Below are 16,238 nucleotides of genomic sequence, written 5' to 3'. Positions count from 1 at the left end.
TCCATGAGATGCGCAAGGACATTGATTCCATGGGAGAACGCGTGGACGACCTAGAAAACCAGACCGCGGTGATGGACGAAGAAGTGTCCCAACACAAACAGGAAGTCCTCAAGCTGCGTGAGCAACACCTGGACCTTCAGTCCCACGCGGAGGATCTGGAGAATCGCTCACGCCGCAATAACATACGGATCCGGGCGATGCCTCAGGGGACGGAAGAGCAAGACATTGAGGTTTTTGTAGTGGATCTGTTCCGTCATATCCTGGGAGATCCCCCAGACTAGGAGATTCGACTGGACCGGACGCATTGAGTGGGCATTCAAAGATCACCCAAGGTCCCCCCCCCGGATATCCTGACGTGCGTCCATGACTTTAAGCTTAACTTTTTTTAAATGCCGATTTTTGTTGCGCTGTAAGGTCACTGCTGCCAATGTGGTCAGGTCCGGGGCAGGAGGGGGGCGGCGGCGACTCTTGCTATCCATCTCATGTCTCATCACAGGCACATAGCCTGGGACATTTGTGAACTATTCACATGACTGTTCATTCTTTCATGTTTGTTCTCGGGGGGTTATTTCTTCCTTTTTTGTTGGGTTACCTCCTCCTCCTCCGGGGCCCCATTACAGTTGTATTATACTGTTCCACTGTGTCTCCCGCATCTATAGGAGCTGTGTTGTCGACTATGGCGCCCTTGAGTCCTCGCCTCCATGACCCACGACATTCACGTAGTATCCCTTAATGTAAAGGGGCTAAATAATCCCACCAAGCATCGTGCTCTCCTGTCCTACCTGGAACACTCCGACGCACACATTTGCCTTCTCCAGGAGACGCACCTGCTACTTGCTGATACCCATCGGCTATGGTCAAATGCATTCCCTCACCAGATGTTCTCATCAGCCACCTCCAAAACCGCTGGGGTTGCTATCCTGGTCTCTTCTAAATTCCCGGGGCGAGTAGGTGGCAAACAAGCTGAAATTAGAGGGAGATTCCTGGCGTACACCTTTCTCTTAGATACCCACACATATTCAGTAGCTTCAGTATACGTCCCCAACAGTGGCCAGGAAGGTTTCATTAAGACAATATACCAGGAACTCACGAATCTACCAGACAAAATTCCTTTGCTGGGAGGGGATTTTAATATAGTACTAGATGGCGACATGGATCGCTCTGGGCAAAGATGGGGCCAAACGGGGACTGTGTCCAATGCAGGTAAACGGTTATTGGCAGAAGTTGGGCTCACCGATATATGGAGACTTCGGCACCCCACCACCAAGGTGTACACTTTTTATTCCCATCCCCACAAAACATACAATAGAATTGACTATTTTTTTACTTCTGATCCCCTAACACAACAGGTCTGGGATGTGGAGATCCTACCCTGTCCGCTGTCTGACCACTCCGCGCTGCGGCTCTCTCTAACTATGCCCCCGCAATGCACTAACCGCCACTTCTGGCGCCTTTGAGAGACTATGCTAGTGTCCCTCGGTAGCAGAGCAGATTGAGACTATCTGGCCCTAAACGATACACCGGACATCTCCCTGACGACCATATGGGAAGCATTGAAGGCGGTCATCCGAGGAGTCTTCATTAGCATTGAGGTGGCCGACAACAGGGACAGGCGGGAGAAACGTTAGCGCTTGAGTAGTGAAGTCACTGAGCTAGAGCGTATTCACCAACGAACGGGTGCGCCTAGGGTTTGGAAACAATTGAAGGCGGCTCGAGCACAGCTAGCGGGGTTGGACATTGATCGAGCCGATTATGCTGCTCTACGCCTCAAACACGTTTTTTACATAGGAGTAGACCGCCTCTGGGCGCAAAGACAGGCTCATAGGGTGGCTGTAGTGCAAGACCCTAGAAGGGGAGAGTGTAGTGAAGATCCTGTGATTGTCGAGACCTTTAGGCAATTCTACAAAACACTGTACTCGACTCAAGTTCTGTCTGAGGCTGAACCGACCCGATATCTTCACGGGTAGCTACATCTAAACTGCTGCCATCTCAAGCGGCCGACCTAGAGACCCCCATCCATATGGAAAAGGTTATATCAGCGATTTCTCGCCCGCAGCTCAATAAATCACCAGGCCCCGATGGGTTCACCTCCGGTTTTTACAAAATGTTTTGCGGGATACTAGCCCCGCTCTTAACACACGTTTTTAACTCCGGCAGGTCATCCTCGACCTCTTCCTTCCCCTAATCTATGTTAGAGGCCTTAATAACTGTGATTCCCAAACCTGGGAAGGATGCCTGCCACTGCGGCTCTTACTGCCCTATATCTCTCCTCAATGTGGGCCTAAAATTTTCACTGGCATTTTAGCTGCCACCTACCCGGTTTATTAGATCCGGATCAATCAGGCTTTGTTCCGGGGTGGCAATGCTCCGATAATACCAAACGACTTCTTCATTTGATGGACCATTCAGAGCGCTTTCTGGCGGAATGCATGATCCTATCCGTCGACGCCAAGAAGGCCTTCGATAGGGTTCACTTCACTGGCCGTATCTCCGAGCTACGCTAACCCACTTTGACCAACCAGACTGCTTCATTGATTGGATATTTCAGAGCTATGCAAACCCCACGGCTAAGGTGCGGGTGGATGGGGTGGCGTCGGCAGCCTTCTCCATATGCAGGGGAACCAGACAAGGGTGCCCACTCTCGCCACTCCTATTCGGCCTCTATATGGAGCCCCTGGCTCAGAGATTTCGTGACGACCCTTCCATTAAGGGAGCGCGTTTTGGGAACTTGGAAAATAAACTCTGTCTGTATGCCGATGACGTGGTAGCGACCCTAGAGCATCCTCGAGAGCCCTTGCCGGATTTTTCAGATGAATTAGCTCGCTTTGCGTTAGCCTCGGGCTTTCAGATTATTATGCACAAATCGCAAGCTCTTAATCTATCATTGGAGCCCAAGATGCTAGAACTTCTAAAGCGTAATTTCCAATTTCAATGGGTCCTTGACGCTATCACTTACCTAGGCCTCTGTGTAGCCTCCACCATTTCTACCACTAGACAAGCGAACTACAGGAGACTGTGGAAACAAGTCTGGGACTCCCTTCACAGATGAAGACCTCACTCCCTCTCATGGCTAGGTCGGATAGCAGCGGTAAAGATGGTGTTGCTGCCTCAAATTCTCTACCTATTCCACACTCTTCCACTGCTGCCTCCCCTTGGAGTTCTACGTGCCCTGCAGAGGGACATAGAGCGCTTTATTTGGCGGGATCAAAGGGCTTGGATGTCTCGAGATCTCCCTTACAGGGACCCTGTGGATGGGGGCCTGGGAGTTTCCGATCTTTTGGCGTACTGGTGAGCGGCCCAGATAAGGACACTAGTAGAGTGGTCACACCCTGAATCTGAGAAGCACTGGTTGTTCATGAAAAGGTCTCTCGCGGCTCGCTCTTTGTGGGGGGTTCCCTTCCTCCATAGCAGGGGACGGCCTCGCAACCTGTATCTATCGGAGTTTACCCGGCCCACAATGTTAGCCTGGGAAACAACTACGGTAATCAGGGGGCTCACGACCTTTCCATCTCCTATCACACCCATCGTACAGAATTCAGACTTCTCACCTGGCCTAGACTATAGGGAATTCACCACTGGACGACGGAGGCTACCCGCTCCATAGGACATTTCTTTCACCTCTCCGGACTGAGCCCTTTTACAGACTTCCGTACTAGTCATGGGCTCCCCGAATCAGAGCGCTACCAGTATCTACAGATCCGACATTGGGTTCTACAGGGAAGAGTGAGGGAGGGAGCGGAGAGACGGCTCACACCGTATGAGAAATGGGTACTCCAAAGACACACTAATGCACACCTAACATCAGATTTGTATAAATTCACCCCTAACACCTCAAACACTGGGAAATCCCCCGGTCAATTGCAATGGGATCCCCCTCCCATTGCAATTGACCGGGGGATTTCCCGGCGGGCTCGGTAGTAAATATTCCTCACTCTTTTTGGGAGAGTTCCCTACCCAACTCCCCCGTTGGGTAGGGAACTCTCCCAAAAAGAGTGAGGAATATTTACTACCGAGCCCGCCGCAGGGCCCGCAACGTCTCCTCTATTGAAACGGACAACAAGTTGGCCACCTACTGGTACCTCACCCCCGTAAGACTCCATAGGGGTAACCCTACACATAGCCCACTGTGCTGGCGGGCCTGTGGTGCACCGTGCACTCTCACCCACTGACTTTGGGAATGCCCTAATCTGGGGACATATTGGTAACAAACACTAGCCAAAATCGATTCCCACTTTGACACCCAGATCCCAAGATTCCCGGCCTCCCCAATGCTATCACCTCTCCGCTTAACTCTAGGAGAGGCAAACAGATGGCACTAACTTTAGGTGCAGCAGTTCAAAACATCCTCACACACTGAGGTTCCACTACAGTCCCTACACGATTAGGCTGGCTCCATAAACTATGGTCCATCCTAGGGAAAGAGAAGATCTCCCTCTCGTTAACCAACCCCGGGGCTTCATTCCATGAGCTCTGGGCGCCCCTCTTTGCACTCTTGACATCCGAATTTACAGAGCTCACCTGTCCCAAATATCTCAGATTGCTTAGACTGGCGGATCCCCCTCCAAAGTCTACTGCCTTTAACTCTACCACCTAGCCGCGTCCAAGATCTGCTTGTTGGGTCGCAACACTCCCCTTTTTTTTCTTTTTTTTTTCTTTCCTCTACCTACCAGATGGTCTTTTTTCTTTCTTTTCTGAGGAGGAGGAGAGGAGTGGGGGGGTTGTTTTGACTGTTGTTGTTCAAGCCTGAAACGCACGATAGTCACATGCCGGGTTTCAACCCGGCGAATGCAGAGCACAATGGCTCATTTGTTCTTTTGGTGTATACAATTAATGAAAGACATCTAAACCCAAAAATATTTTTGGGGTATCCATGCAAAATGCTTACCAGCACCATTGAATGCTCGCCTTATAAAAGAGCATGATTTTATGGAGAAGTGAAAAACAGAGTACAGCTCTTCTTTAGCAGAGTCAGAAAGCAGCAGGCAGCAAAGCAACACACAGAAAAGTAGGTCATCTATCTCAGCAGTATAGTTGAGTCCTTTGAATTCTGGAACTCCATGAAAGTAGGCTTGCATAACTAAAATCTTACACCCCAAATACTGTATAGCAGCTGATGCTGTCAGTTATTGAGTAAGGGGAGGAGTTCTAATATGCCTTAACTTTTCTCCTCAGTTAAGCAACTCCACTTTATAGAGTCTATAACTGCCACCCGCCCATACCAATATGCTGATTATGGACTGATAACATGACTGATAACATGACATTGCCAACTACAATGAAAATTGGCTTACAATATGAACCTGTATTCACACATGTCACAATGTTAGTCTAGGGCATTGATAGGTCAAGTGAAATGCACTAATTTTGGTGGCTCCATCTGTCTTTTGCATATGCCATTGAACACATTACTCCATAGAGCCAATACTTGCTCAAGATTGGATGATTTTTGTGTCAGTCTCACTTTCCTTGCTATTATTGCTGGCTTTGCTCCCTTACTGTGTTTGACCTGTTCAGATGGACATTTTGGTCTTACCATCAGTAGATTCGCCATTCACCTTACCTGTGAAGACAAAGCTGTTTTTACAAAATGCTTAGGGCCTCATTTAGGGCATTTTGGCACAGGGGAGCACAGCAAGGCAACTTGCTCTGCTGCCCTACACCAAGGTGAATGGTAGGAATGCACTGTATTTAAGTAGTATGGTGCATCCCTGTCCTTTCTGCCTGTGCTGGCACTATTTTGGCTACCTAATGCCTGTTGAAAACTAAAACGGCGATATGATTAAGCATTCACTAAAGACATGAATTCTCTCTAGTTAGAACATGTTTCTTGTCTTATATTGACTAATGTCCGGACTCAATTTTGTATTGTCATGTCTCCACGTGCTTTGCACGAGAAGAGTCCTATCTTTTCGCTAGTTGCTCTTGTAATCTGCCCAGTAACAGTCTATAAATCGCTCCTTTGTCCGTCTGGCGCATGCCCAGACTTGACCACATCTGTTATCAGTTAGTCCTTGTTTGACCATGTCTTCGCGGGTTTAGGAAATTGTTAACCCGCCCACATATTGGTTCTGTATCGAAAATGTCCATAAATGGTAATGAATTTTGCTCCATGTTGTATCCACCCACTTATGAGCCCCTCTGTTGTGTATAAAAGGGGACCGTGTACGCAAGTTCTTTGTGCTACTCTATGCAATACTGAAGAGTGTTGTGTAGGTTGTAGGACCACCCTTAAGGGTTAATAAACTTTGTCTTTGTATTTGCAGCTTCCGTGCCAACTTCCTTCTAGCTTTTGTTACAGGAGAGCGAACCCTTGTATTCTGCGGGCCTAGCTGGGGCCTGTATTCATCAATTGGCGCCCGTCACGTGGGGCTCATCGGCGACTCGGATGCTTGAAGGACTGGTCGTGACGAAGGTGAGGAATTTGGCCGGGGATGTGATCCCTGCCAGCGGCGTTTTTAGTCCTGGCATCCCGAGGTTTCTTCCTTCCCTTCCGAACTGACCTTCTGGGTGGCGCCGGTCCTCGACTGAGACCTCTTCTGTCTGTCTGCCGCGACAGCCGTTTGGGCGAATTTTGGAACTTGGCAGTTGGAATCTGGACACTCTTGATTGGTGAGAACCGTTGTACGGTACTTGCTCCGAGTTTTGAAGCCTGGGTTGGCTATTTGAGTTTGATTTGTGATGACCGGTCATATCTTGTATTGATTACTGTGAGAATATATGCGTTGCAACACATATAGGCAGGTAATGTGGAGATATTTCTCCGGAGTTGTTTAAATCTGAACGGCGCAAAGTTTAAGTGCCATTTTTTTTTGATAATACTGCATATTTTGCATTATTTTTGAGCATGCCTGCTTTTAGCGCACTCCGTAAGTGGTTCTGCTGCTTTGGAAACTGGTTAAATCTCGAGGAATCTGCTCCAGCCCCCCCAGAGGGGACTCCTAATAGGGATATGTATGTGAAGCATGGTCTTTCCTCTATAATGTACAGCACAGTGTGGAGGAAATACACCAAAAAGGATCCTGAGTTACGATGGCCTTTGTATGGATCGTTTGATATGCGTAAGATTGAGTATGTGGAGCAGTGTATGTGTAAACGGCGTGCTCGGCAAGACATGTTTGAATGTGTACGGTTATGGGTGAAGGAAGTGCGTGAGCGAGAGAAACGTGAGAAAGCGCTGTTTGATAAAGAGCAACGGAAAAATGATCATGTGAGAGCACAGGAAGCAAAGCGTCGGGAGGAAAGAGAGCTGGCGGAGAGACAAGAGAAAGAGCGTAGGTTGCAAGTCTCGGGTCAATATGCTGTCCGCCAGCCCCTTTATCCTGTCCTTACTAATCTTGAAGATGATTTTTATTTATTAGATCGCTCTCCGCCCCCTTATGTTGGCGCGTCTGCCCCGAGGTCACAGGATTCTGGATCGGTTTCGGATAAGGTAGACACGTGGTCCAGGTTATCAGTTGAGCGTATGGGTGAGCTTCGGAAAAATTTTCTGCGTGTGCTTAAAGGCAAGCTATCTCTTGCTGAATTGTTGGAATCTTTGGAAAGTTGGCAGGATAGAGAGAAGCTGTATTTTGCTGCAACTTTTTTCTGATGAAGTGATTACTGCCTTTCGGAAATATTCAGATGTTTTTGAGCCTGATGATGTAGTATCAGATTCTAAAGCATTACGTAACGGTGTTTTTTCTTCCTCTGAGGTACCCGATGCGGTCCGACGGCTGTTTGAATTGCGAGACGCGGCGAGTGAACTTAAAGAGAGAGCGCGCCTACAGGCAACGGAGAAGGAGCAATCGGATTCACATATCGGCGGCGGCCAACCATCTACTTCCCATTCAGAGAAGAGCGAACTAGTGCATGCTAAACCGATGCGAGAGGCGGCTCCTTTGTATGATACTCCTAAAGGAGCAGGAAATAGTTCAGATATATCTTCCCCCGATGCTAGGGGATATGTGTATAATTGGGTTTATACTCCCTGGCATAGGGCTGATGTTATGGCATTAAAGAATGCATTGCCTGACCCCCGCAAGAATCCGGCGGCCTTTTACGAAGAGGTCGAAGGGGCCTTGAATTCTTGTACTTTAGCGGATATAGATTTGTTCTTTGGGCTCATTTTACCACCGGATATGTGGAGATCTGTGCGGAAGGTGGATGATGTTCCCGCTTTTAAGGCTAGGTGGTCTGAGATTGAGGATGAGGATAGGGAGAGAAAACCCGCGCAAAAACCACCACGGATTATTTTAGACCTTCCTGCCGCTATCTTGACTAAATTGAAAACAATTATTCCCCCTAAAAAGATTGACTGGAATATGTTAGCCTCATGTAAACAGAAGGTTGATGAATCAGTTTCAGATTTCTTTACGCGCTTTGAGGAGACATTTCATGATTTCAGTGGTCAGTCACTTACGGATGATACGGGTCGACATCTTTTTGTCGATAAATATGTGGCGAATTTATTACCGGGAATAGCAGCTCGATTGAAAGCGAGTGAAAGTTCTTGGTCCACCTCGTCTCCGGCATCCCTCCTGACTATGGCTCAGTATTATGAGCGTCAGGAACAAGAAGCGAAGGGGAATGAGGAGAAGAAATCGAAAGATTTGAAAACTAAGGTGATGCTAGCACAAGTGTATGGTCCGCCTCGTCGGGGTGTCGAAAGAGGTAGAGGAGGATTCTATGGTCTCCCTTCGGGTCGGTCAGATGTTAATAGAAATCAATGTGCGTATTGTAAACAGTCAGGTCATTGGGTCAGAGATTGTCCGGTATTATATGCATCTCGTCAGGGACGTGGTCAGGGACCACCGAGAGGTAGAGGGGGCTTTTCGAATTTTAGAGGGAACTCTAATGATCGTGCTCGATTTGAGCCTAACGTACAGCAACGGGATAGACCTAATGTATTTGATCGGCAACATCAGTATCAAATGTCTGGGAACGACCGTTCTGGGTACCATGATTCACAGCATGCGTAGGATTGCGTTGGATGGGGGTTGGAATCAGTTGAAGTGCCGGTTGATCAGAAGGGTCCTTATGTTTCAGCAAATGTTTTGGGTTCTACTGATCGGTTCCTAGTTGATACAGGAGCTACTCGTAGTGCGCTGTCCAAACAATTGGTTCCGAGGGCTCCCCCATCTGGCTTAATGGTTACATCGGTAGGGTTTGATGGTACACTCTCTCGAAGCCCTCTATCCCGACCCCTTGCATTTCATGTTGACCACTTTTCTGCACCCTGTCCGTTTTTGCTTGCCCCGAACACACCTGACAACATTATGGGTCTTGATATGCTTAAACACTTCCGAGCAACGATCTGCTGCTCCCCTACTGGAGTACGTGTGATATTAAATGATAATCACCCTATGACAGAACGGATGTGTGTGGTTGCGGAGGATGCTGCATTAGCTTCCCTCCCTCATTCTTTGTGGGCCACTTCGGATACTGATGTGAGACAGATGGTGATTCCGCCTGTCCACATTAGCGTCCAGGAGGGTGCGGTGTTACCACGCCTCCCTCAGTATCGTATTTCCCAGGAGGGGGAGGAGGCACTCATACAGATTGTGCAGGATTTGATTAAGGTGGGAGTAGTGGAGGAAGTTCCCTACAATGTCTGCAATAGTCCTATTTTACCCATTTTGAAGAAAGATACCGATACCAGGGTTTATCGTTTTATCATTGACTTAAGGGAAGTGAACAAGATAGTGATACCTCAGTATCCAGTGGTTTCTGATAATACGACGTTACTCACTTTGGACCACGTTTTCAGTTATTGATTTGAAAAATGCTTTCTTTTCGATTCCTATTCATCCTGATAGCCGATACCTTTTCGGCTTTACTTTGAATAATAGGTCTTATAGATTTTGTAGAGTCCCTCAGGGTTATACAGAGAGCCCTAGTATTTACAGTCAAGCATTGAAAAGGCAATTGGATTCCTTTGTTCTGCCTGAGGGTGTCGCCCTTATACAATATGTCGATGACATCTTGTTGGCGGCCGACACTCCTGAGCTGTGTGAGAAGTGTACGTTATCTTTGCTTTCCTTTTTGGCATCTCACAATCACAAAGTGTCGAGGAAGAAATTGCAATTCTGTAGACCAAAGGTGACTTATTTGGGTCACCTTTTGTCTAAGGAGGGGCGTGCACTCACACCAGATCGTATTCAAGCAATTTTGGACACGCCAGTACCTTCCACACAGAAGGATGTGCGTGCATTTTTGGGTCTTGCTTCTTTCTGTAGGCAATGGATATTGGGGTTTTCACACATAGCTAAGCCATTGTTAGCACTTTTGACAAAAGAGACACCGATTCCTCTTCCCTGGTCAAATGAGTGTGAAATTGCTTTTCAGCTATTACGACAAGCCCTTTGTTCAGCATCAGTGTTAGGTACCCCTGATTATACGAAGCCCTTTTCACTGTACGTGCATGAGAAGGATGGATGTGCATTATCAGTTTTAGTGCAGATGCACGGCGACAAGCAGCGCCCTTGTGCATATTTTTCGGCTGTACTTGATCCTGTTGCCCGAGCATTACCTGGGTGTTTTCGCTCGGTTGCGGCGACAGCTGTGTCAATACGCCAAAGCGAGGGAATTGTGTTATCTCACAAACTGTTGGTATTAGTTCCCCATGCTGTTGATGCCCTGCTTAATCAGACAAAGACGCAGCATTTGACCAGTGCTCGTTTAACGGGATATGAGTTGATGCTTTTGGCTCCTCATATTACGTTAAAGAGGTGTGCAACGTTAAATCCAGCCACATTGTTGCCGTTCCCGGAAACTCAGTTTGAAGCACGGAAAGCACATGATTGTATTCTTGTAACTGAGGAACAGACAAAGGGTCGTATTGATCTCCAGGATACGCCCTTTACAGATGTTGATGGAGAACTATGGGTGGACGGATCATGCCTGAAGCTACCCGATGGTACGACTTCAGCAGCGTATGCAATTACCACATTACAAACAATAGTGGAGACAGCACGCATACCGCAGAAATCAGCTCAGGCAGCGGAACTGATAGCATTAACACGAGCATGTGAGCTCGGTGCAGGATTGTGTGTGAATGTTTATACAGATAGCCGCTATGCCTTCGGAGTAGCGCACGATTTTGGCCTACTCTGGAAGGAGAGAGGGTTTCCAACGTCACATGGAGCACAGATAATGTATGGAGAGTTAGTTCACAACCTTTTGACTGCATTAACATATCCAAAGAAGATTGCTATAGTTAAATGTAGTGCCCATAAGAAAGTGGTTGATAAAGTTGGAGAAGGGAATGCTTTAGCAGACCGGGTGGCACGAGAGACTGCGATGCAGCCTGGCGCTACTGCAATGTATGTTGTGAAGTCACAGGCAGAAAGATGGCACGATGCTAGGAGAGAAGTGCTGGAGATACAGAGGACCGCTTCCGATAAGGAACGGGAGCAATGGTCCAATGATGGAGAATTAGATGATGAAGGGTGTTGGAGAAGTAAGCAGATGGATAAATGGAAGTTACCCACAGCTTTTGTACAACCTATGGTTCAGATGGCACATGGACTAGCGCATGTCGGAGCTTCCGCAATTGTCAAATTACTCACACTAGTTTGGGAGCATCCGGAGATCGCTAGTACGGCAAAGAGGGTAGTGCAGACCTGCATGATTTGCCTGAGGTACAACCCAGGAAAGGGTACACGAACTCCAGCAGGAGGATTTGCAACACCTACTGCACCCTTTGAGGTTTTGCAGATGGATTATATTCAGCTTGAGCGCTGTAACAATCTGAAGTATGTTCTAGTAGTGGTTTGTGCCTTCAGTAAATGGGTTGAGGCATACCCTACGAAAGACAATACTGCAATGACTACAGCCAAGATGCTATTGAAGGAGTTCTTCCCTCGATATGGTGTTTGTATATTGTTGTGGAGTGATAACGGACCTCATTTTATAGCAGACGTTATCAAGTATGTCCTGAAAGGCCTAGGCATTACTCAGAAGTTCCATGCAGTGTTTCACCCTCAGTCTGCGGGATTGGTTGAGAAGTATAACGGTACTTTGAAGCTTAAGATCGCTAAGATCCAAGCTTCGACTTCTTTGACTTGGCCAGATGCTTTACCATTGGCATTATTGTCAATTAGATCGATACCGCATTCTCGGACCGGTCTCACACCCTACGAGATCGTGTTCGGATGCCCAATGAATATTTGGGATCCACCAAAACCGAAGTCAGTGTATGATGTACCTTGTGTAATGATGAATGATTATCTGGCACAGTTAACGGATAATTTGGTTTCTATTCATCAACAGGTTCGAGAGGCGCTCCCTGATCGGTCCACAGGTGAAGGTCATAATCTCCGACCTGGCGACCAGGTTATGATTAAGGTGTTCGAAAGGACGAACAGTCTGGAGCCGAGATGGGTTGGTCCTGAGCAAGTCTTGCTCGCAACGAGGACAGCTGTGCGAGTTTCCAATCGGAAGAACTGGATCCACTCTTTGCACTGTCGTAAAGTGCCACCTGGATTAGTGGAGCCTGCTGTGTTGACCGACCATCAAGAAATCCTGACTGCAGAGAAAGGCCGTGCTGTGGAACCGGACGACACTGAGGAGCTCTTCCCGGACCAATCGATTCCTGGAGGAGGAAGATATCATCTCAGACCGAGGAAGTAATTTTTTTTTTCTGTATCCAGAGACGTTGTCAGAACGGCCCTTAGGTTAGTGAAACCGAGAGCCAATGAGGCAAGGGGGGGGGGATCAGCCCTGCATTAGTGTAGTGACACCCGTCTTGGCCCGCTGGTGAAGAAATCAACGGCTGCCTAAGGGGAAGAGTTCTGACAACCTTTTAGTTTCAGGAAGATATTGATTTTTTACTACAAGATGGAGAAGAAGAAGATTCTTTGTGCGACAAGCTTTATTATCATTGTAGCTATTGTTGGTATAACCACATGGTTTGTTGAGGATGTGACTCCTGCCCGCGAGTTGCTTGTTTTGACCACTCCAGTGCCTGAGGAGCACTACTTTTATACCCTTCCGTATCAAGAATTGAAGCATCGTCAGTCTTATTTGAATAACACTTTCATCCAGATGTTGCATCATACCCATGTCGCTACAAATGCTACGAACTGTTGGATATGTGGTATGATGCCAGCTCATCAGAAGAAAGGAGAAACGCCGTTCATACCTCTTCCTTTCTCTCATAATGGCTCTTGTAGAGCATGGTACACTTTGCTTTTTGCCACACGGAAAACTACAGTGGGACGATTACTTTTCAGACTTAATAGGGAATGTCATCAAGATAAAGAAGGCTATCCACAAGCGAATGGGACAATATGGGAGTGGGAAGAATATCGACCAGACAATGAATCGATCCCCTACATCTTCACGAACACCAGAGACATTGCTGGGAATGAACAATTTGTGATTCAAGTGGCACAAGCTCAAGCGGACCTGTGTGTTCAGAGTGTGGGTTATATTCCTGTTGGTGTTAGCGACTGTATTATTGTTCTGAACATAGATGGATTAAATAACAGTACTTTCTTAGCCTCCCATAACACATACTTCGTATGTGGGAATAAGGGTTATTATCGCTTACCAGCCGGCTGGTCCGGAGTATGTTATGTAGCGTTCTTATTACCTCCTGTATTCTTAGCACCTGCATCCTATCATAAAGATTTGAAGTTGTTGAATAATGTGACTGTAAATAGGTATAAACGTACTCTATCCATTGATGATGTTGATCAAACTGATACTAGCTTACAGCAGTATATTGATTTTAACCTAGGATTGTTTTTCTTTGTTGGAGCTGCCCTAAATAGTAGGAAGGTTCGAAGATTAACAAGAGTTGTAGAGGCTGTGACGAATCAAACCGCTGCTGCTCTTGGGAATCTTACGGAAGAATTACAAATTACTAGAATTGTTGCATTACAGAATCGTATGGTATTAGATGTTATGTTAGCTGACAGAGGTGGAGCATGTAAAATTATCGGAAGTAGTTGTTGTGTGTTCATTCCTGACCATACGCCGTCAGTTTACAACGCTATTAATAAATTGCATAAAATCGCAGCTGAGATTCATACAGAAAATGGCACTTGGACCTTTTCTGGATGGTTTTGGGCATCGATCACTACATGGGGATGGAAGGTTTTAACTGGTCTCTGTATTATTGTAGCAATTCTGTTTTCCTGTTGCATCTGTGTTCAGTGTGGCCCTTTACTCTGTTCTATATGTGTGTCATTCTGTTTACCAGAAACATTTAACCAAAGAGGTGGAAGAGATGATGAAAATCGATATATATGATGATTATCCTAATAAGCCGAATGTCTTCAGTAAATGCTGAAAGGGTCGTCTGTTGAAAACTAAAACGGCGATATGATTAAGCATTCACTAAAGACATGAATTCTCTCTAGTTAGAACATGTTTCTTGTCTTATATTGACTAATGTCCGGACTCCATTTTGAATTGTCATGTCTCCACGTGCTTTGCACGAGAAGAGTCCTATCTTTTCGCTAGTTGCTCTTGTAATCTGCCCAGTAACAGTCTATAAATAGCTCCTTTGTCCGTCTGGCGCATGCCCAGACTTGACCACATCTTTTATCAGTTAGTCCTTGTTTGACCATGTCTTCGCGGGTTTAGGAAATTGTTAACCCGCCCACATATTGATTCTGTATCGAAAATGTCCATAAATGGTAATGAATTTTGCTCCATGTTGTATCCACCCACTTATGAGCCCCTCTGTTGTGTATAAAAGGGGACCGTGTACGCAAGTTCTTTGTGCTACTCTATGCAATACTGAAGAGTGTTGTGTAGGTTGTAGGACCACCCTTAAGGGTTAATAAACTTTGTCTTTGTATTTGCAGCTTCCGTGCCAACTTACTTCTAGCTTTTGTTACAGGAGAGCGAACCCTTGTATTCTGCGGGCCTAGCTGGGGCCTGTATTCATCATAATGCCAACGTAGGCACTCTTGCAATGGTGCAACTGTGCCTTCATTACAGGCAGGATTGGGGCACCATCCTGCACAAAAACTATGCAGAGAGGCATTTTGCTCTTTGGAAAGAGAAAAAAAGGAGAAGAAATTAAGCTACTTCTCTTCATTGCTCCTCACCTTGGGAGAAGTACATGTTTGGTGCTTCCCTAGGTTTACATGTTTATGTAAATTTAGGGCAGTGTTAAATTTCCATTGGCCTCCAGGGTGCAAACTAAAGTGGCACAGCGATTTGTGCTGCGTCGCCTTACTCATGTTTTATGAGGCTACTGAAAGCCACGTGGGGTGGCCTTGCATGACTTCATAAATTATATCGAGAGCCCTGCATCACGCATGTACCGATTTACATAAAAAATAGGCCTCTAGTTTTATTGACGCCTAGTGGTCTCTTGAAAAAACTGCCACAGAATGTAATTTCGATCTTGACCGATATTGAAGATTACTGTGAACTAATGTTTGCAATGCCGGTCAATTGCATGTAAAGGTAACAGATGCTGATTGACATTGCCCATGGTGAATACTCTGTGATGTTCCAAGTATTTAGAGTCAAGTTGCGTTTATATAAACATGTAGAGTGAAATGCAGAGGCTGAATGAAAGAGCAGAAACAGAAGACATACATCTTTATTTGATTTGATTCAGAAACTAACCGAGATATGCTGTGTACTTCACCTGTACTCTGTCTCTTCCATACTACAGGCTTCTACAGATCATGGGAGTGTCTTCTCCAGACACGGAGGTGGAGGTCCACAACAACTATTTCTGTGTGTTGGCCTGCAAGTCAAAGTGATATCCAAGAAGACTTGGCAAACATCGTTGTAGGAGTGTGGTCAAGCAAAAGAAATTTGATGCAAATACTCACACATTTACAATAAAGTCTGTCTTTATAAGTTGTACTGATTAATAATTGGCTAATATTCGTCCAGGTACCGAGTATAGGCACACTGTTGTGGCATGGCATTAATTAATTCTAGTGAGAAAGTAGCACTTACTCAAGTTGGTCTTTCAACAAGGCAGAGGCCTGGAAGACTGGTTCTAATGTACACCTGGAATGAATACAACTTGTGCCTGTTCTAATGCACTTAACTTGATAGTAAATAAAAGCCTGCATGAAAAACGGCATGATAAAATAGATAGGACACCTAGGGCATGACCTCAAGATAAATCCTTCCCTAAAGCTACTTTTTCTTCTTTTTCTACCCTGAAGAAGTCCACTTTCTCACTGACAAAATACTTATTCTGCCATTATATGAGCTAAGTGTTGTATATTTCATATTTTTGCTCGGCCAACCTGTACCTTATGCTTTCATTTGTTACC

At 46.2% G+C, this 16,238-nt stretch overlaps 1 protein-coding gene across 2 annotated transcripts in view; it reads left to right on the top strand.

The window, feature by feature from the left end:
- Positions 1–15,812, top strand: part of LOC146809204 (putative methyltransferase DDB_G0268948) — a 260,260-nt gene extending 244,448 nt beyond the window's left edge. For both annotated transcript variants that reach the window (XM_085616022.1, XM_085616023.1), the window contains one exon: positions 15,620–15,812. In XM_085616022.1, coding sequence (XP_085472148.1) covers positions 15,620–15,710 — 91 coding nt within the window. In that variant the 3' untranslated portion in view covers positions 15,711–15,812. The remainder of the gene's footprint in view (positions 1–15,619) is intronic.
- Positions 15,813–16,238: the final 426 nt, after the last annotated feature.

This window comes from Triturus cristatus, chromosome 7 (assembly GCF_964204655.1).
Source record: "Triturus cristatus chromosome 7, aTriCri1.1, whole genome shotgun sequence".
Lineage (NCBI taxonomy): Eukaryota > Metazoa > Chordata > Amphibia > Caudata > Salamandridae > Triturus > Triturus cristatus.
Note: the sequence above shows the minus strand (reverse complement) of the source record. Positions and strands in the feature narration are given on the sequence as shown.